The following is a 21,748-nucleotide window of genomic DNA, read 5'->3' as shown; positions in this document are numbered from 1 at the left end:
TGCACTACTGTCTCTCAAAAACTGTTTATCGCTCTTTGTGCAAGAGGAAGTAAAACCTTAACTATCAAACCTTACTGAGTATGTAAAACCTTGCAAAAAGAAGCATTCCAAGCCTGTGGCGATGTATGTAAAATATCAGATTCAGTGATTGTATGACCACTTTAAACCAAAACCTGGAGGCATGTGTTTAAACCCATAAACATCCCAAAGCAAACAGAAAGGTACCAGTCTTTCATAATGCATGAAAGCTCTTGCTCTTCTACTTTGTTTTTCTTGCATGTATTTGCCCACTTCTATTTGCTTTTGCAGACTTATTTAATCATACGTATTTTTGTCAAATCAGGTGATGTAAATAAAACAATATGTCTTCATAGGTCAGATAAAGATTTCTCCACTTTGATTTCAGTATTGCTGATGAAATTCCCAAATACAAACTTTGTGGACTTTCCACAGACAGCCAACATTAGCTGGAGTTGCTAATTAACCTTGTCAGTACAGTGATCCTGCATGCTGCTATCATGCTTTACAGTATATTTCCCAGGACTGAAGTGATTGCTCTGGCATTGCTGTAGCCACAAGGTTTCAGAATGTGATTGCCTCCTGATCTTTTTTTTTTTTTTTTTAATCCTTAGCTAAGCAGTTTTCCTTCTGGTGTCTCCATGTTGTGGTGGAAGTGCTCAGTGCTAGAAACACGAGCCTCTTCAGCCAAGAGAACCACAGAAACCCTGTCCCTTTTGGCACCCTATCTGGCTTCATGAGGTAGTTGAAGGCCTGCAGTACACTTCTTCAATATGAAATTGGTCCACAAAGATATCCTGCAATTTTAAAGCTGTGTCTAAGCTTCTGTTCATTCTCAGTTGCTGTGCCCAATTGAGACATCTAAAATGGTGTGTTGGTCATTCAGCTTTAAAGAAAGTGACTGTGGTTAAGTGGTACAGAGTGGTGGATTTCAAAGCACATCATCTGTGGGTTGGTCAGGTATTCAACATCAGCAGAGGTTAGATGACAGAGAGGAAGGCGATGGAGCAGCAGCAAAGTCAGTGTAAAGGGAGTGTTGGATGTTTTCCTGATCATTTTGTGTTGTGTCTCTTGTTTCCTTGTTAATCTGTAGCACTTCCCTTAGGTTCCTTTAGCTAATTTAGTGAATCATGGTCTGGAGGAAATTGCCCTCCTTTGCTGCTTTTACTCTAAATAGTGGGCTCCTATGCTCAGGAAGCTCAACATGAGGAAGTCCTGTATCAAGAGCTGCCTTCCTGGAAAAACTACTCTCTTAGGAAAGAAGTTCCGTACAAGCCCATTCTCCTTCTGGTGAGCTGTGTTGTACATACACTCAAAGGCAGAAAGGTTGTAAATGCCCTAAGAGCAATTTTGCTTGTAGTAAGGTATTGTTTTCCAATCAGAGATGAGAAACAGAAGCAGCAATGTGAGATGCGTGCACAGCTTTAGCTATACCAAAAATATGTGATCGTAATTTACTGGAGTCATAGAAGTCTGTATCTCAAACTTATATGCAATGAAATATAAGCAGAATAATTCATGTTACCTAAAAATGCACTGAATTTTGAGCAAATATATATATATTTTATGAAGACATTTGCATCTTTAATAATGAAGTATTTTGTGTTTTCTGAGCTCTTAACATTTTTTACAGAACTGACTGGCTTATGGTCAAGGCTTTGCCCTTCAGTTTATGAAGTGCTGTAATTGCAGGTGCTACAGACAACTTGGCTTCAGTTGCAGACAAACTGTAGCCTGTCTTTCAATGAAGACTGACCACTAGGACTCAGTTCTTCTAATTTGTCTCACTTCCTCATGCTGCATTCGGTGTTGTGCTGCTGGGTGCTGTAGGACAGGATGTGCAGAAACTCAGAAGCAAATTCTGCCTGAAGTCTATGCCCCTCCATCCTCCCTGCTCTTCTGTGGTGGTGGTACATAAAGTGTGATTTTACTAATGATAGCAAAGTAGTGCAATCATATCAGTCCAGAATTTTTCCCGTCTTTTTTTATCCTCCAGTTAGATGAGTTGCTATGTGTTGTTATATCACAAAGTACAGATGCAAAAGTTACTGAAGAAATGGTGCCAAGTAACTAGAAGCTTTGTTACTACATGAATACCTGTGCATATGGTGAGGCAGCATTTCCCACTCAGAGATAAGGAACAGGGGCAATAGCACTAGAATGTGTGCCCGGAGATAACCCTATGAATGTTTGTGAAATGGAAAACTAATCTCATTTCCTTCAGATGTATTTCCTCTAAAAAATTACTTCCTCCAGAAGCAGTAACCACAGTTCTCAAAGTGACCTTGTCACAAATCCCTGGGACTTAATCTTATTAGAGAGTTGTCTTGTAATTTCTAAATATGAACTTTATATTCATATAAAAATATATACATATATAAAGGACAATCTTTTTGAACAGTGTTACGAACAACTTACTAAATATGAACAAAGTCTTGGAAGTTTTTTCAGTCTTTCATATTTTTGCTTTACAATTTATGTTGTGGGTCAGTCAATTGTTGAACAAAATGCTGTGCACCATCGTGAAGGCAATTCAGCAGTGCAGCAGCTAGCTTCTGAAAGGTAGGGCTTAAGAGTTTGTTATGTGAAAGGGTAGCCTAGGTTTCCCATTCAGCTGTGCAACCTTGGGAGCAATGAAATCTCTCATTACTAATGGGAAGTGGAGCCAATTACAGAAATTGGGAAATGTAAAGATGGGTTCCCTAGCGCAACCATTGGCTTACTGATCATGCTGGGATGGGTTTGGACCATTCTTACAGACAGAGGAGAAACACTGTAAAGAGCCAAGGCTTGTGGGCAACGAGGAGGAACAGTGTGTATATGCGGAGCAGTCCTAAGTCACTTGGTTCGAGGATGGGGAATTTGAGAATAGTTCAGGGACTACTGAAAGAGAGTAGATGTTATGCTTAATGATTTTTAAATTGTATACTTCTTCACCTAGGATCACAGGATAAACAGGTTTCTAGACCAATGTCCTGCTCCAATAGGGTCAGCTATGGAATGGCATGCACTCATATATTGTAGTGACCCCTGATGGATAGAGTCACAAAACTTGAAGACAGCCATGTGAAGATGAAGACAGACTGATGGCACATCCTCACTCTGAGGAAAAATTGTAGACATGGAGATAGCAGTATTTTTCTTTGACTTTTGTTCTCTCAAAGTGTCTAGATTTATTTTCTCAGTGGAATTAATAGTGTACTTATGAGTACTTTGCAAGAGAAGATTTCTTTACTTTTAGCACAAGATGCTTAAGTTTCTCCAAAAGGACTTGCACTGCTGATTCTGGAATGCTGCTATGTTTTGCATGTTAAGTGTCTGGCAGCTAAAATACATGTACACAGGTCCTGGGATAAGGTGACGGAAACTTTTATAGAGAATTTTTTAGGGCAAGTATCCAGTCTTAGTGAAAGGGCAAGAATTTTATTATATGCTTATTTCAGCCTCACTGGATATAAAATTATGAGAGCAAAGATTGGGGAAAAAAAAACAACACTTAGTAATCAATGACTAGTTGCACATCTGTGGTCAGAACAGCCTAACTTGACAAAAAATTAGATAGGACTAGTTGAAATTCTGCTCTCTTACAGAACTGGTAAGCTTGTGCTCTAACTAGTAGGCTCTCTAGGGCCTGAAATGAGCCTCAGAAACCTTACAGTAGGTCGTCTGTTGGGTAGCAGGTAGAATGGGGTCCTGCGCAGGGAGCTGTGTGGGTCAGGTTAACTGGTCTGTATTGATTAGGGTGTGTGCATTCAAAACTCTGGTGTGACCTTCAGGCTTCTCTCCTGTCTTCAGCTGGCTAGTGAAGGTACATGGGGCTTTTCCTCTTTATGTGGGTAGTGGTTCTTCACTGGTGCTTGTATTTGCACACACAAATGTATGGGTTGCCAAAGGAATGTCATTCCTCTTGAAACAGAAGGGTGTTTGGTTGGGTTCCCTGGGCTGAACGGGCAGATGGGACAAGGGCCATGTACTACTGTTGAAGATGCTAATACAGTTCCTGTAATTTCCCTATGCTTCATTTAAGAGGATGCAAACTCGGGGCACAGCTGTTCTTCCTTTGATTCTTTCCTTGTGAGTATGTGTACATAAATAAAGGGTATTCCTTGATATCCTTATTATGTATTTGTTCAGCTCTAGTGATTTGCACTATGTCGGGGGCGGGGGGGGAATTGTCTTGGGGGATTTTTCCAGCATGAATGTGTATGCCCGGCTGGGTTTTAGGTATGTGTGATCAGCTCTTGGTGAAACAACAGAAATGAAGCAAAAGCCATCTACCACCAGTTATATTCACTGCATAACAGTTCGTGTTTGTGGGGGACTGTTCTGGAAAAGGGCACGTGACCTCTTATGGAACCAGGTACAGCTACCAAAGCCTGTAAATGTGGTGTGATGGAAAAGAGGTAAAAGAGCAGAGCTCTTGTGAGAAGTGAGCACTGTCTTCAGTTGCATTTGTGTCACAGCAATAGCTAGGATTCAGTGTGACATACCTCCGGTGGCCCAATTTTTGCCTAAATCACAGAGGTCTGTGACTTGGCCTAGCTAAAGTGTACAAGTTCCTTAGGGCATCCCTTGTGTTGAGTGGGTAACTTTGAAGACTTCGAGAAATGAGGTCCAGCCTGCAGTAGACATCTGAGGCAGACAAAGAGGTTCTTCTGGAAACCCATAAAAGCTTTTTTCTCTGGATGGAAATGTTACTTAATCTATTTAGAATTAGTTTTTTTTTTTTTTTTTTCCAGAAAATATTGCATGTTTGTTCTAGGATATAATGTCTCTTGTGCCTCCTAAAGAATTGGTGGCTTGCAAGGCATTTAATTAAATGCTTTAGTTAGTTACTGGTCCATGGCTGACCTTTGCAGGTACAGTAAATAAAGGAGAGGAACATAGAAACACTCTTAGGGATTGCATGGCCAATTGGGAGCAGCTTTGGGGTAGAACTATATGAATTTCCAATTCCATTTCTAATCAGTTCTACATGACTATCCTACAGTTAGAGCCCAGCATCCCTGTAACATTTTCTTTTATTGCCCAGGAATGTATTCTGCTCCAGTGACAATCTCATCAGGTTGTCTGGTACAACTTCTCTTCTTCCTTCGTGGATGATCAGAGGAATCAGCCCTCTTCAGACAGCAGTAGTTTTTGTGCCTTTCTTTAATAATACCTTAATTCTCAAGAGTGCACTGCAAGAGGATTGAGAACAGTATGCTGTCAGGAGGTATGATGTATCTGGTGATCTTCTCTTAAAAAGAGTATTTCAACTACATCTGTAAGGTAGGTTTAAAAGTCTTAAGCATAGTGTTTTATTGTGCTTTATTGAGTGTCTCAGGCTGTTACTTTTATCCCTCCATCACATTCCTTGCAGCACATAAAAGAATTTTAAGCAACCTATAAATGCTGTCTCTGTGATATGGTTAGGAATGGAGTCTTTTCAACTGAAATGTGAAAATGCATGTTATCTCTGTCCGTGATTGAGTTTTCCATTGCTTTTTGAATAAACACAGTAAGTAATGTGAGATATTTTTGCAAATAAATCTTATATGGATTTAGATTATTCTGCCTAAGTGATGCATTTCTCAAGTTGTTGGTTTACTACTCTGCTTTTTTTTCATGATTTTTACTCCTGGAGAGATCCCCAGATCCAAAACTCTGATGAATACACCCAAATTTCAGTTTCCAGTGAGATAAAAAGAAAAGTTTAGGAAGAAGTACTCTAGGAAAATGAATCATGGGTGAATGTGAACTTGATCTGCACACCTCTTGATATCCAGGGAGTACTTTAAGGTTGTCAGCATTGCTGGAAATGCATTTAATAGAATATGCACCTCTGCTGGAATAACTGTCTACACTTGGATGTAATTAGAACTATTTCTATAAGCCATTGGGAAATACAAGGTAGAAAGCCTTATAGTCCATATTCTTAAACTTTCATCATGTGAAAGTCAGTCTCATGGTGGCCTTCCTGAGTTTCAGAAGACTTGAATCTGGCAGTGCTTTGGTTTTGTTTCCATGGAGCTGAATCTGTTGCAATGTGGTTTGGACCTGTTCAGGGGCCACTCAATTTGCAGAGAACTGGGTATTATGGTGTTTTGCCTTCCTCCATATTCAGGTTTGACCCAGTCCGTTCTGAAACAAACTAAGCTGTCAGTCTAGAAGGCTGTGTCTGTTTCCACTGAGTATGGGAGAAACATTTGTTAGCCTCTTAGCATTGCCAAATATACAAAATTACTTACCCTTTCTTTAAAATTTGTTCATTTCAGATTTTCAGGATATATAAGAATTGTGTAGTCTAAAAAGGTCATATTTTTTCTGTCTTGTCCTCAGCCAGGACTTTTCCACTTGCCTTTTGAGATTCAACTTCACAAGCTGAAGTTTTGATCCCAGAAAATAATGCTTTTCAGATCCTTTTGGTACACAAACACCTAAAATGTTTCCAGTGGTGATTTGGACCTTGTACAATAAGTTTAAATCTTCTGACAAGACTTTTTCTACATATCTTGGTCTGGATTTGCTAAGCACTTAAAGTGGCAATACAAAGTTAGATGAGCTGGAGATATATTATATATACACATACACACTATATATAAATATATATTTGGTCAAAGAGTATACATGTTCTATTTAAAAGAAACATCTTAAAGCTCTTAAGTGCTCTAATTTGCTCCAGGTATCAGCAGATGCAGTTTCTTGCGTCTGGTAGCAAAGTTTCAGCAGCAGGCACAAAGGGGTAATAAAAGGGGAAATAAAAGCATGGCTGACCTGCAGCAACCTGTGGCAGCTTGGATCCTAATTTGACTTCTCCAAGTGTTGACCATTCAGAGACATGTTGTCCTCTAATTCTAGTGGAACTGGCCAAGGCCTAGAGACTACAGGTATTGTGTTTGCTGTCCTTGATAGGGTTGTTCAGTCAAGTTCTGATCTTGTAGCAGCTTGTTTGAACTTGTATGTCCCAGTAGCTGTGTAATATTTTTTTCCCCCAAAGCAAATGCAAAACATTTTACCCTGCACGCAGTGGCACTAAATACAAATTGTGCAGTTTCTGGCAGTTATTCCATGTACAGACTTCTTTTTTTCCTACCATTATCATGGGCCAAAGTAGGAGAGCTATGTCAGAGAAAGCTGTGTGATCGTTGCGCTGGGCTTGGACATCTGGGATCCTCATGTTCTTGTCCCCTGGCAGCAAGGTGATGGATGAGCGCTGTGATGGCAGGTAGTAGCTGGTGCTGGGACCTTTGGCAGCAGAACTGGTGCCCTCACTGAGGTCAGCCTGAGCCTGTGCGCCAAGGCTGTGAGTATGTGGCAGGAGCGTTGAGACAGGATGATGCAGTGTTCTGCCATTGTCAGACCGTTCACCTGGAACTGGGCACTCAGTGTGCTCCAGCGCCCCGAGGAGCACTGTGACACAGTGCCATCTCCGTGTGTGCTGCTCAGTGGACCTGCCTGGGTCTCTCCCCATGTAGCTGCTCAGCACTAAGTAGAGTTGAGGGTTTCATGTGTGTGGGATGGATGTGTGGTGCTCCCCTTGGAGCTCTCTGATAGCTTTGGAGAAGTGGGAAGCACTCAGGTATGACAAGAGGGAGAATGATAGCAACTGTTATTGTGCAGAAGTCTGATTTCCTTCTGTAAACCTGATCGGTCTCATTTCAACGTCAGGGAGAGCTGGAGGGGAAGACTGTGTATGAAGTGTGACATGTGGATTTTTATCTTGTCAGAAATGGAAGCTGAAAATCTCTCTCCAGCTTGTCTTCTCTGTATTTTGAAAGCATGGGACTTTTTTGCTCTGCATTACTGGGTAGCAAAGTCTGCTACCCCAAAGTATAAGACAATAAGAAGCAAATGAAACTGCTGCTGTGGGTTTTCTGCCTGGTTTACTTTGAGCAGAGGGTTTCTGCAGATTAGGTCCCCAGTCTGCTGTGCAGAACCTTGTCTCCTTTGCTGCTTCAGGATCCTACGTGCCATGCCCTGTTACTTGGGTGGTCCATCCTAGACAGAAGAGCAGTGTCTGGTTCAGTGGGTCTCAGACAGCCTCAGCATTGCATAGCGAAAGTCAGTGCTGTGGCAGGAAGCATGAGATGAGGACCAGTGGTGTGTGTCTCATGGAGATGTGTCTGAGGCATGGCAGACCTTCTGCAGGAGATCCCCAGGTCCTTCTTCGTCTGTGCCTCAGTATGTGTATCTGTACAGGCTGAAATAAGCCTGTTTGCATGGATTGGGCAGGAAAGAGGATCACCTGCGGGCTGTTTCTGGGATGGAGGCAAGAGGAATGAGAGCTAAAGTCCAGTTCCCCCCTAATCTGCCTCATTCAGCATCCATGTTAAGAGCTGATGAGGAGACATTCTCCAGGTGCAACTTTATGTAGGAATGGCAACAAATTAATGATTTTGGGAGGTGGGGAGAAGCATCAGTGACCTGAGTCTGGCCTGTCTACTTTCATAAAGCTTGACACATGGGACTTCCCTGCTTTGGTTTGCGTGGTGGGAAGAACATTAATCTGTCAGACATGCTATCAGATGGTGTGGCATGCATCTGTTCAAGTGCATGGCATGTGCATTTAAGGTGTGGGTCAGCTTTGAGAAGGGGCTGCTGTAGGTCTGTTTGTCCACAGCCATGCCACAGCCTCTCTCTGCTCCTGCAGGACTACATAAACAGGGTGCAGGTGGCTGTGTGTTGTGGATCAGGCTGACTGCTTTTATTTGAGATGCTGAGTCCCAAAGCAGCAGAGCTGCTGTGCTGTGCAACAAACGTGTCAAGCATGAGAGCTGTGGTGGAGCAGCTGAGGTAAGGACCAGCATGGTAGGTCTCATGGCAGGAGCTGATGGGGAAATCCTATGCATGTCTTTGTTGATGGTTGTCTGTAGGTAGGAGTTTGGGAGGGTCCAGGTTTATTTCCATTTTACAGCTCTGTGTGGGGCTGTAGATTCCCTGACATGAGGGCTTTCATCTGTGACCATTTTCCTAGCTAGTCCTGCTATCCTGGTACATCATATTTTGTCCAAAAGTCACTTGTTCTGAACATGAGATAGAGGAGTACCCAGACTGGGCATTTCCACTTCCTAAATAAGTTACCAAGTAGCTATGATCTCTGCAACTTGCAGTTAGAGAAACAAGCTGCATGGCACTCTCTTTATCACCATGTAAACACAAAGTTGTGTGCTTATCTTTGAAAACCTACTTTCTCTATATATAAAATAGAAAGTATTATATAATAATTATATGAAATGCATATAGAATTATATAATTTCTTGACCTGTATATAATACAAATATATAGATCTGTATATAATAGATATAGTATAGACCAAGAAGGAGTTCAGGGTCCAAGCATAGTGCTCTGGCTAGTTCTGTGTAACAGAATTCATATTACTCTTCCCTGCCCCAACATCTTCTCCCTGTGGTCTCAGGGGTCCTACTGCCACCACTCAGAAGCATCTTTTAGGCCTGCACCTGGTTCCTGCCTCATGGCTGCACTCCAAGTGTGTTTAAAAAATGTTCTCATGCACCAACAGTTGTAGGTGTGGATGGGACATGAAAACCAACAGGGCAACAAGCTGCCTTCCTCCCAGGACTGCAGCTCTGTAGGTCATGGCTGTGCCATCGCACCGCTGAGCTGTGGGTTTTCTGGCCTGGGGGAGATGCTGCAGCCTGCAGAGGTGGTCCTGTGCATCACCAGAGCTGCTGCATTGTTTTGCATTTCCATGCACTTAGGCTGTGGTGCTGGGCTCTGCAGCCTCCCCCTGTGTGAAGGCAGGCTGCATGCCTTTGTAGCCATAAAAATAGGTGTGCTGCTGGTGGTCACCGGCCTATTTAAAGGAAGGTATGTAGAGCTCAGATGTACAAATTTACTTCATAGCACTTCACACCTCATTTCCTACTTTACTAGCTCAGGTTTCTTGGTCTCCTATGCTCCAACAGGGACTTGTGTAGGGAATGAGTGTCCCTCCTCTCTTAAAAGTGGTTAGCGGTGCCATTAGTGGCTGTAAGGACAAAATGGCCCCCTGAGCTTGCAGCTCACCAAGTAAAAAAGATTTTACTGTAAATCACTTTTTTTTTTCCTCTTGTGGTTTCTGTTAAGCCTCACAAGGTGTTTTTTGTCACAGAAAATTTCATGCATCTTTATATAAAAAGGGGAAGTATTTTCTCTGGCTACTTTGGGGTGTTGATAGCATTCATTAGTTAATATCAGAAGTTAGTGTTTGATCTCACCTAAAAATTCCTTATGTACAAAATTTGGGAGGGTTGATCTTAATGAGAGACTGCTGATTGATGGCAACACAGACAGTGCATGTGCTGTCCTCTTCATCCTGGCTGTGACTTCTTTTTTTTCACTGGCCAGGATGTTGAGGGACAGAAGGAGCCTAATGGGACTTCATACCCTATGTGATGTATGGGGTGCTAGCAGTCAGAAATATTAAACTCATAAATGTACTCATTTGCCCTGGAGTCACTGCGAGGAAGACTAAATGCAGGACACCACAATGTCACCGTCATGCAGAGTCTATTCTGTAACAAAGAAGCTACAGCGGGAAGGCAGTATTTTTTTCTTTCATTTTACTGCAAATCCACAAATGAGCTCTGCAAGGCTGCTGTCTTTGACTAGGAGAGAAGGTGAACTTTTGCTGGATTTTGCTGTGGGACAACCCCCTCTGCCTTTTGCTGTTTTTCTGAGGCTCTGAGCTTTTTGGGGTTCTGTTCTGAAGTGACCCTTGCATGTACCATCTTCTTTGCCTTCTGTCTCCACCAAAGCACTGCAATCCTAAGCTCAACCAGCTCACCCGTCAAATGTGGAGGTGAAATGAAGTTGGACATGCACATCCGAGGCAGATGGCTAGCCGCAGTTTTGCAGCAGTATTTGGAGGATGAGTTTCTTCAAGTAATTTCAGCTGTACAGAAGGAAACGAAAGTGTTTCTTGCTGTAAATACTTTTCTCTTTTCTCCTTCCACTGCTCTGCTGCAAGTGTCTAAAGACTCACTTCACTGCTTTTCTCAGAGAAGGCTATTTCTGTCACATCGTAGATCAATTTAGGACTGTCCTATGCATGTATGGTAAAGGCAGGATGGTGCTGTGGTAGCCTTGAGCAAACCTGTATGTTTTAGACACTAGGAGCAGAAAGTAGACTTAATTGTCATTACTAAGAAGTTGGAGGGGCCAAACCACTGGCCAAAATGTGGAATTATCAAGCAGAGCCAAACTGTTTGAAAAACAGCACATGTAAGGCATTTAACTATTTCTTAGAAACATACTGATATACGGAATTGCACCATGTGGAGCTTTCTTAACTTAATGGGCTGCGCATCCAGGGAAACAATGCAAAAGCATAAGATCACCAGCTGCATCCTGAACTCCTGTTGCAGTTGTTTCCAAGCACATCTGCTAAGCGTGTCTGAAAACATTGAGATGCTGGCTCTAATGCTGTGGCAGATTCTGCTGGGTTGCTTGCGTGCAGCACTCCTCCTCCATGCTCTGTGTGAAATACCAGTGAGTTTTAAGTCCTCTCAGAGTGTGAACAAAGTAAGCGGGGCAGTTGCACTGGCCCTGTGAATATGTGTTCAACAGGGGTTCTTCAGGGCTGGCTTTCTGGTCTCATCTCTAGGAGCTGTATTCCAAAGAGCTGGAATGGCTTTCAGGCTGTATTTGGTCTGGATTTGTAATGCAACTTAGCTTTCTATAGCCTGTGTTCTTCGCTTGGGGTGGTTGTACAGAGAACCTTTTCCTTCCTGGCAGATACAATCACAACACTGGAAGAGCCCAGCAAAGTTCAGGCTGGTAAGGTAGCCCTTGTATACAGAAGGAGAGTATTCTCCCACACCTACTGCTGGTGAGGGACAGTTGTTGGTACTGCAGAAAATCAGCCTGTATATGCAGTGCTTTATCTGACTGGACAGACTTCTCGATGTGGGGATTCTGTACTTCTATAAACTGGAAAAGACTGAAAGAAATAGGTTTTTCCCCTCTGGCCAGTCTCTGCATTGGCATCTTGCTAAGTGGGGTGAGTTGATCAGGAGTGCTTTTCCTTCTCCTCACCTCCCAGTCCTAGTCTCACACTTGCAGCCTGCTCCAAGGTGCAGGACTTTGCAAAGCACACTGTGGCTCGTGTCGGTTTAGTCTGAATTCAGTCACCCAAAACCTTGCAGGTCTGTTTTGTAACATTATTCAATCTGTCCAGTATGGGGTTTCTTTTCTTTTTTTTTTTTTTTTTTCACTCTTGCTTCTGACATCATTTCCTGAACACTATATTCACTGAGCTCTGTAGCCAGATTGTCGTCTCTGCATGTGATGCAAGGAGTTCTTTAAAATGGACTTCAACTCTCCTTTTATTCTGCAGTGCTTGCTGGTGATAATAACTGTTACTGATGGTAAGTGGGATTTTTCTTTATGGCATTGTGGCACAGATTTGCCTAGGTTGTTGGACACCTTAATTTTATTCCAAGATCTTTAAGGACTCTGCCAGGCTCTGTGTAACTGCTAATGCATGAAAGGAGCAGTCAGACTATGGGAAGATGTATATACATTTTTTAAGCAAACTAATTGTAACTAACAATATAGTACTTTCCCAGTGTCTGTAAAAGCATTTCAACAGAGAACGTAAGATCCTTGTATGTAAATTGCTGGCTGGAGGGTTGGAGAGCAGTGTGGTCCTGTTCCTGACACTTGGTATGACCTTGGGTCAGTCCCTGAGCTGCTGTCATCCTGCTATTTACCCATCTGTGATTTGAGTACAGCAACTTTAATAATGTGCAGAGATACTGTGAAGCTTGTTCACGCAGACACTGCGACAGTACTCTTTAGGTAAAAGAAGCTGTGCAAGCAGCAATTATTTCAGCTATCACCTACGCTACACCTATGGCATTAATGCCCTAAGCATTTTTCTCTGCACAGACATGCAGCAACCAGGAGAAGTGGTAGAGAGAGGGTAGGGTCATGTAAAATCTGGGGAGAGGAAAGACCAGCTGTTCAGACTCGTGTCACTGTGTGCATGGTGTGTGTACAACCCTCACGGTAGCAGCAAAGAAAGCTAACCTTTATAGAAGGCATACTGTCACCCTTCCTGCTCCTCTGATTTTTTTTGACTCCTGGTGTCCCCAGACTATTGATAGGGATGGGTCCCTCTTACATCTGACCTCAGTTTTTGCCCTTTTGGGGAGCAGCTGAGGATGGATGGACAGACAGACACACAGAAAGCTCACTGCCTACGCTCTGTGCTCTCCTTCCAGGCTCTGTCACCACAATTGGTGTGCTCAGTGGCAGCTCAGCTATGTTTCCTATAGGACTTGAAAACCTGCAGAACCTCTCCAAAATGAGCAAGGACAATGAGAGATGCTTCGTAAACATGGTAAATGGTACTTGGTTGGTCAGCTGTGGCACATGTTACAGACGTCTGAACTTGCAGAATGGCTCTCTAGTGCTAAGGAGTGTGGAGAAGGAGGATGAAGGAAATTATGAGTTTGTTTTTAATGACATCACCAAATCCTTTGCACTGGAAGTACTTGGTAAGTGACTTTGTTAGCAATAAATAGCTTGTGAACCCGTGAGCCTGTCTGGAAGCTGCTGCCTTGAATTTCTTTTAAAGACACCTCTTGAGCTTGCAGGAGCTATAGGGGCCTCTGGAACAGAAGGCACAGCTTCATAAGTCTCAGAGCAGGAATGGTGAGCATAAGCTAAAGATATGCTTTTGACATCCGTGTTGTCAGTCTTTCCTGTCTGTTGAGCCTCCCTTCGAGTAGCCAGTCAGTTGAGCTATGTACTATTTTTTTTCCTTACATAAAAGGCAGCAGCATAAAGTGTTTTTAAAGCTGAGTCTACAGTATATAGACATGCAGCTGGAGATTTCAGTCCATTTCTAGAACAATCTTCCTGATGGGTCTCGTGAAGAGACTGCTTTGTGCAGTTGCAAAAAGGTAGTGAAAGAGTCCAGGTATGACTTTCTGAGTTTTTTCCTGCCCACTATCAGCTTTGAGGTCAGTATCTCCTGGGTCTGTGTAGAGACATGCAGTAGGTACCTTAACTTGCCAGGCTCTCTGATGTCATCCCTGTGGCCTCAGCATTCCCACTCCCCTTCATTTACCTGGTCATCCACCTGTGGACTGAAAAGAAGGAAATGGAGTCACTGACACAGAATCCAGCTTGTTGCTTGGGTTAATAGAGAGAAGGCTTAAACAGGTTCAGCCCCTTGCTGAACATTGCTCTAGATAGCCACTAACCATGGGTCTTGTCCTCATCTCCACTGTTCCTTTTACAGAGCTTTCACTTAGAAGTTTTTAAGAGAAATTGAAGTGCATGAAAGTGTAATGAAAATGTCAAAGCAAACTGATCTCAGTGAAGACAAATGAATCCTTACGCTGTTCAAGTGCAAACAAGCAGAACTGCCACAGAGAGTAGGTCAAAGATGTGACTCCTTGGCCAGAAAAGATCAGGGGCTTAGATGAGAAGTAAGCAAAGATTGCAAAGTGCCCTGGTTTTTACCTCTATTTCAGTGAACTTACTTTGGGAACTTTTGTCTTCTCCTTGAGTTCTGTTGCCACATAAAGTTAGGGAAACAATTTCACAGCAAAGGAATTTCTGGAGGTAGTAATTTTAGTTGAAGTTGATGTCATAGTTGAGGAGGGTGATTTCTGAGCTTGTTTACATGGATGATTTGCATAGATATTCTCAATGCAACTCTTATGGTCATAAAACCACACAGCCTCTCTGTTTAGTCTGTATTTGCAAAGTAGCAGATTGGTTCCTTTTAATAGATTGTTTTTCTGATTTTCTCTCTTTTGTAATACGATCATCGATGCGTTCCTTCAGTTTCAGTTGTCCTAGCCTGGGCCATTCTATCTGTGGATGTCTTGTATTGGTACCTATGTTAGGCACAGGCATGATCTGTACTAATTTCTCACTAAAACAGAAGTAGAGACAGTGATAGCAAAAGTATCTGGTCAAGGAGAGGGCTGAATCTCCTCTGAAGCTACAGGTATCCATTGATTATGGAAGAAGCCTCTGGCCCCCAGGTGTGTCCATGATCCTCAGATCATGGGTTTCTGTTGCTATCTTTATCAGTTTCTACATGGAAAATGAAGAGAGGCTGTATTTTTGTGATGTCCCCAGAACATTGACCAAGGGGCAGCAGTAGGGTTGAGTGAGTCCTGCCAAGGGCTGGGAGCAGACACTGAAGAGTGGTTACTAATTGTTGTGCACCCTGGCTAACAGCAAATGCCATGGGAGTCTTCCTGGTAGGAAAAGCTCCTGCCCAGTTCTCAGTCACTGCTGAGTCTGCTCATTGTCTCTCTTCCCTCCCCGTTCCTGTTGTCCTGTGTTGCATGACCAGAGCCAGCCATTGCTATCCAGTGCCTCCCTGATGGGATCGTAGAGTTGTCCTGCAACGTGTCCAGCAATGAGAGGATGAGATTTGAGTGGCTGCTGAATGGCAGTGAGCTGAAGACCTCTGAGGCTTGCATTAAGGATGGTGGGAAGAAGGTTCGCCTGGACAGAACCATGCCTGGGGAGTTTGTATGTGAGGTTCACCACAAGAACGGCATCACGAGGTGCGGGCCCATTGTGTTGTCTTGCAGCTATGGTGAGTAATGGCATCGCCAGAAAACTTCCCTCTTGGTCTCTTGTGGTGGGAATCTTAGGACTTGTTGTTGTCAATATAAAAATGAGGTCTTCTGTCTTCAGGCAGCTGCCTTCCAGACTTTACCACATCCCCCGTTAGAAAGTGTCCCATTGACTTCCTTCTTCCTGCTCTGTCTCAGACGGAGCCTACAGTCATAGAAAGGGTGAAGCTTTGTTCAGCAGGTCCTTCTCCCCAACTCTGCTGCCAGGAAGGATATCTGTATTTCTTTTTCTACTTCCAATGATGGGGATTCTGTATGCTCTTAAGAGTCAGTGTAGAAACACGAGGTGTTTCCTACTTTTACATCCACCTGTTACCCTCACTGCCTTGCAATTTGTGCAACATCCTTGGAAAAACATTTATTCTAATCCATCAGCAACAACAGGGCTGAATTCAGATGAGGTGTTTTGCCTCATCTCTTCTCTCCTTGTCTAGACCACCAATACAAAGATATACCAGAGCATATAAATATCTTTATCAGCCCTGCATTATCAGAGGTGTGGTAAAGATGTAATTTACTTAAAAAAAAAAAAAAAAAAAAAGTGTATATATTTGTGTCCCTGCTCGGGTATGCACTTCTGTGGGAAGGACATGACTTGATCCCTTTGCAAGCTCTCCATAAATGCTGAGTAACCTGCTTTAATGAGACAGTAAATCTGGATCCTAGGATTGCCATAACCTCATGATGCAAAGCACTGGTTAGTGTTGTAAGCTGACTTTTAATAAAGAAAAAAAAAATCAAATTGATTAGATATTTACTTGCATCTCCAGTAGTAAAGGTTCGAAGGTTTTTGTCCTCCCTGGCAGTGAAGATGTCATCAGAACTGTGTCAGGATAACATGATTTAACTATAAGACTTTTGACTGATTTAGTCATAAGTAGTAATAGCTTTGCTATGTTAAATTATACTGTGCAATAGCACCTAGTGTTTTAGAAATTGCCTGAAATGTTCCAACTCTACAGCAGATTGGGTACTGTCTTTTCTCAAGACTGGCGTAGAGTTGGTATAAAAGCAAAAATACTGACCTAAGCACCAAATTGTGTGCTCTGGCACTTGACAGAAATGCCATGGGCTGTTTGTGTTTGGTTGCATTGGTGCTGTGGGCCAGCCTGTACAAGTTTGGCATTTGTGATTGTGGAGCAGCAATCTGAATTTTGTCCAGTTGAATTGGCCAAAAGTTGTTCAGCATGGTCAGACCCAAGTTAACTGAGACACTGGGGAATGAGGATGCAAATGTCTGTGAGCTCTGAATCAAGATAAACTACACAAGTGCTGACAGCTACCATTGTTTATTCTGGGTGGCTGCCCAGTCCCCTGGGTGCGATATCAGTTTCTCATTTCCTCTTCAAAAGCCCACGAGGGAATTTGGTGATAGCTCTGGGATGAGCACATGCATAAACATGTACTGGAAAGGGCGTGAGAGCAGGGAAGTAGCAGCAATTTTACTTTTTAGTCACCAAATGCAGCCGCATTCATAAGAAGTGAGCTAAAGCCATTTTTGATACTAGAAAAATGAAGAGAGAAATAAGTTCAACTAAATGAATTAATGACTAACTCATTTTGTGCGTAATTATTTGTTCCAAACAAAGGGATAAATATAGTTTTTCCACTGTTGTTCCAATTCAGGTGCAAGATCTATTGTAAAAGCAATCATTTAGACAACCTGTTGGTTGATGAAATTAATTTTAAGTGTTTAAGACAATTTGACAGAAATGTTTATAAATTTTCAAGGCACCAAAGGGCTCTCACTGTGGAGAATCTAAAACAAATGGCTCAGAAATTTACAAGTCAACATACATAAAAGGATTTTATTATTCATATTTTAATTACTGCTTGTTTTATTTTTGATTTTTTTAACATACTTCATCTTGGAAAGACTTTCTGAACAAATGGCAAATTTTTAAGAAATATTCAAGACTATTTTCAACATATTTTATGCTTTGGACAATATTCTCTTGAGTTTTCCTCATAGGAATTAAAATGATCAGGACAATGATTTCTCATTTGCTGAAAGTTTAATTTTGAGCCTAGGCTTCTAAAAATGTGGTAACTCTCCTTATAGAGGTTGGCCAAGCAGGAGAACTGTGCTGGTGCTGTGCTGCACCCAGCTCAGGAAGGAGTTGTCTGCAGCCTTCTTGGAGGAACCTGAGTGGTGCTGCCCAGAGTTTAGCCAGAGTGTTTTTAAAAAGAGAGGTGCAGGGAAAGTGAAGAAGTTCTGTGTTTGGATAGCTGCTCTGGTTCCTAGTTGTTCAGCCTTGCTAAGTGAAGCTACTGCTGTCTTGTTCAATGGGGCTGAGTAGCAGGCAAGAAGAGGTCCCAATGATTCAAAAAGCTATGGTGAGGTTTAGCGTGCTTTTAAGGAATGTATAGTACAGAGATATTTGAGCTGTTGCCTTTTTCCATGTTGGGATGAAGAGTTTTCTTACTGGATACCCCAGAGTGGAACAAATTGTCCTAAAGGAGCGTGTCTGGATGGATCTCTCTCTCCTGCAAGCCTGTGATGGTCTCTGCCTGCTTCGCTGCTCACCCTCACTACAGCAGTCCCTGCTCATATGACCTGTCACAGCAGCCTTGAGCAAGGGTCTCTGAGCTGGGTAATAATTACCACCAGCGTGTGCCTGGCCTTCTGCTCCGCCATCTGCAGCCTTAGCCTCCTGCTAGGAGTTTTGCATGATCTCAGCTGGGGAGGACAATAAAGAAAAATCCTTCCCTGAGCAGCAATGAAACCTTTCCTACAGCTTTGGCCCTGGTGGCTGGATTCTCTGGTGTCTGACAAAGTCAGATCAGAGCCTGCACTTCCTTTGAGGTTGGTGTAGTTGCTATACTGCTATCTCAAGTGGATTCTCTGAAGCTTAATCTGAGCACTGACGGCAGACTGTGGCTCTCCTTTCAGCAGGAGATGCTAGCTTAGGTCTTCTTCTGGGCTTTCTGTTTCACAAAACTTCTTGAAATAAAACTTCTTGAAATGTAGCATCTTTAAAACCATCACCTCCTCCATTAAATTTGATCAAGTGTGGATTATCTGAGATGTTATTGGTCAGAGTAGACAGAAACAGACAAATACACACAGCATAGTTGTGTAAGCCTCTTACATAAAGAAAAATTCCATACAATGATTAAATGATGTGACATAAATGATGATATGCTACAGCTCATAATTTCTCTCAAGAATCCTTGAGAGAAATGGGCAACAGTAATGCCCATGTACCCTAATCTGTCTGTGGGGCTTTCTCCAGCCGGGAGAAAGAAGCTTGCCTGCCCTGGCAACTAACAATGCTGTCCTTCTTACAGGAGACCTGCTGCAGTACCCATTGTTCATCTACATCCTGGCAGGATGTGCAGGGGGTGCAGCTATCCTGGTGGTGGTTGTGTCCTCAGTCATCTGCTGCTGCATGAAGAGGAAGCACAAGTTTATCCCAGTGCCTTCAGGTGAGTGGGGAGCTCTGTTGCCCCTGGGGTGGATCTGCCAGAGGATAGTGTATGTACAGGTTGGGGCAGAAATAGCCCCAGCATGAACTGGCCTCACCTCGGTGGTTAGTCACTTTCCATCTAGCTCTCCCTTGACCCAGCAGAGCAGAAACCTACTCACGGAGAGGCAACCGTTAGGAGTGGTGGGATCTTGAAGAAAACTGTGCTTTTCCTCTTTTCAGTTTATATTTGCTTGTGTGTGCCAGAAAGAAACACAAAGTGTTTTCTATGAGCAAATGGAGAAAATGGAGCCCCCTTTTGGGCCTGATCCTGACGGCTGCTGCTGGCTGTCCTCTGTCAGCACCTGTCCCCAAGTGCTCTCTCCCTGCGTGGCCACCTCAAGCTGTGATCCTGGCAGCATGGCCAGGCTGGTCTCTGTCAGGCTGGCAGTGGCCCTCCATGCTGGCATCTGTCTGCTCTGGGAGTGGGGCCAGCGCCATGTGAGGGGGAGCCACGAGTGGGTGCTGGAGGCCTGGCCTTGTGGCGAACGTTCCAGTGCTGCTGGGGGCCTCTTCCCTTCAAGTCTCTGATTTTTGGCTTTTCAGAGGATGAAAAAGATGACGGAATAGCGATGTCAGTGGTCTCCAGTGAAGCTGTGAAGAGCCCCCCCAATGGAGACCATGTGGAGGCTCAAGCTGCCCAAATCGACTGCCCTCCAGTGCCAGGTGCGTCCAGTGACTTGTTTCACACCAGACAGCCTGCTGAGGAGGGTGAAATGGATGTGTGGGACAGCAGGGAGGGACCTGGCTGCAGAGGGAAGCCTGGGGATAGCTAGTGCGGGCTGCTAGGCCCGTTCTGTCTGGGTGACAGAAGTTGCAGCAGGTCGCTCATCAGTGCTGTACTGGGTAGCTCTTGCCCTCAGCCAGCCGTGGGATGTAGCAGCAGTCTTCTCGAAAGCGTCCTGCAGAGGGTGCTGCCAGCAGGCTGCATGCTGCCTGTGCCACTGTGTCCTGTGCTAAAATGTCTCTTAAGAAAAACAAACAGCAACCCCCACCCCAAATTAGCAGCTTTTCCGCAATTTTTATCACCCCTCTCCTTTATCATCAGTTTGATTTTATAAGAATCAGCATTGTTTTAGTAGGCAGACGTCTTCGTTGGGACAGCATCTACCAATATGCTGCAAACAGGGCTAAATCCTATCAAAGTCAGAGGTTTGCATATTTCCTTAAACTGGGGCCAAAATAGGAATACAGCCATATTTTATATCCTCCAAAATAACGGATAATAAAACCCCACTGCTTTTGCACAGTGTGGTCAAGAGAATGCAGCAATGAAAACCCTTCAGAAATCTGTGAACACTTGATATTAATACTCCGCTTTTTGCATTGTTTCCCTCAAATTTATATCACAAACATGAATGCTTGGCAATACCTTCCTTAGTAATGCATCATCAACAGCTGAAGTAGGTCCAGCGCAGACATCATTACACAGGTCATAGCTCAGCTCTGCTGCCTCTGCTCCCTTTGTCCTTTGCTGTACTGTGCATGGCCTCTCACCTGCTTGGCTGTGCTTTTTGTCTATCCTTAGATGCTTCATTGCTCTGCCTTCAGTTTATTAAAAGCACTTATTAAAGAAGAATCATAATTAAATCATTGTTAAAGAAGGGAGCATCATAATTAAATCGTTGTTAAAGAAGCATTCATTGAATACAGTGCAAGAAAGGGAAAAAAATGCAAGTCATTCAGGTAGTTGTTTAATATTAATATAAATAATGTAGAACTTGTTTCTATTTTAAAAAATTCCACAGTATCAGTTTGACTAACAAAACATCCCATATTTAATTTTTCTACAACTTAGTAAAAGCAGAATTGCATGTGGGAAGTGTTAAGGTGAGAACATATTAAAAATGTACATTTAGCCAGCTTTTATGATTCAAATAAAACCGAATAGATTTGGATTTGGTGTTTTGGTATATTTTGGTTTGCTGGGCCCCGAGAGCTTCAGCACCAATGTGTCTTGCAGAGGAAGCTCCATAAATGAGTAATTATAAAGCATATTGAAATGTGGCTTGTAGAAGCCTGGGGAATGGGGTGCTTGAGCTGGTTGGGCAGCTTGCAGCAGTGAGGGCTGGGGAGCGGAGGGGGTAACTTCCACAGGGTTAAATGTGTTGCACACATGTGTAAGCTGTTTCCCCCTTCTTTTCCAGATGCTGCCCAGATTGGTCCAGGCACTGAGCCCTTGCCCCTAGTGGAAGAAAATTTTCCAGTGGTGGTAGAACCTGAGGAAATGCCAGAACAGGAGATGATAGGTTACGTGGAAAGCCAGGAACATGCCTCAGACTGTTTCCCGGACCCAACTGATGACTAATGTGACATGGTTGCTGTTTAACCCTCTCCTGAAGCCTGTGACACCCATCCTTTGCATCCCATAGTCTCACTGTGTATAAGAATTGGTCTGGAAAATTTTAGCAGGGGAAAGATGTGATGTGTCAGGCCTGCTATAACCTCATTAAAAAACAAAAAAACAAACAAAAAAAAAACAAACATGTGTGGCTCCAAGGCCATGCTACCATGGGCTGGCAGGTTCCCTAACAAAACTGGGCAGCTCTCTGGTGCTTTGCCTATTAGCAGACCTGCAGTTACATGATAGAGCCCTGAGGACAGCCTGAGATTGGATGGGCGATCCTTCTCCCTGCCCTCTTCATGCTTTCCCCCATCTTTGCCAGCCAG

General features: G+C 43.3%; 1 protein-coding gene across 1 annotated transcript; it reads left to right on the top strand.

Annotated features, from left to right (window-relative positions):
• Nucleotides 1-12,307: 12,307 nt before the first annotated feature.
• Nucleotides 12,308-21,386, top strand: LOC311213123 (uncharacterized protein; the record flags this gene model as incomplete). Its single annotated transcript, XM_084292949.1, has 6 exons — nucleotides 12,308-12,368; nucleotides 13,227-13,502; nucleotides 15,323-15,571; nucleotides 18,903-19,040; nucleotides 19,625-19,744; nucleotides 21,226-21,386. 6 exons carry the CDS (start codon nucleotides 12,308-12,310, stop codon nucleotides 21,384-21,386), a joined length of 1,005 nt encoding a protein of 334 aa, XP_084149075.1.
• Nucleotides 21,387-21,748: the final 362 nt, after the last annotated feature.

Source organism: Netta rufina, assembly GCF_964035555.1.
Source record: "Netta rufina genome assembly, chromosome: 1".
Classification (NCBI taxonomy): Eukaryota; Metazoa; Chordata; class Aves; order Anseriformes; family Anatidae; genus Netta; species Netta rufina.
The sequence above is the reverse complement of the archived record's forward strand: the minus strand, read 5'-3'. Positions and strand labels throughout refer to the sequence as shown.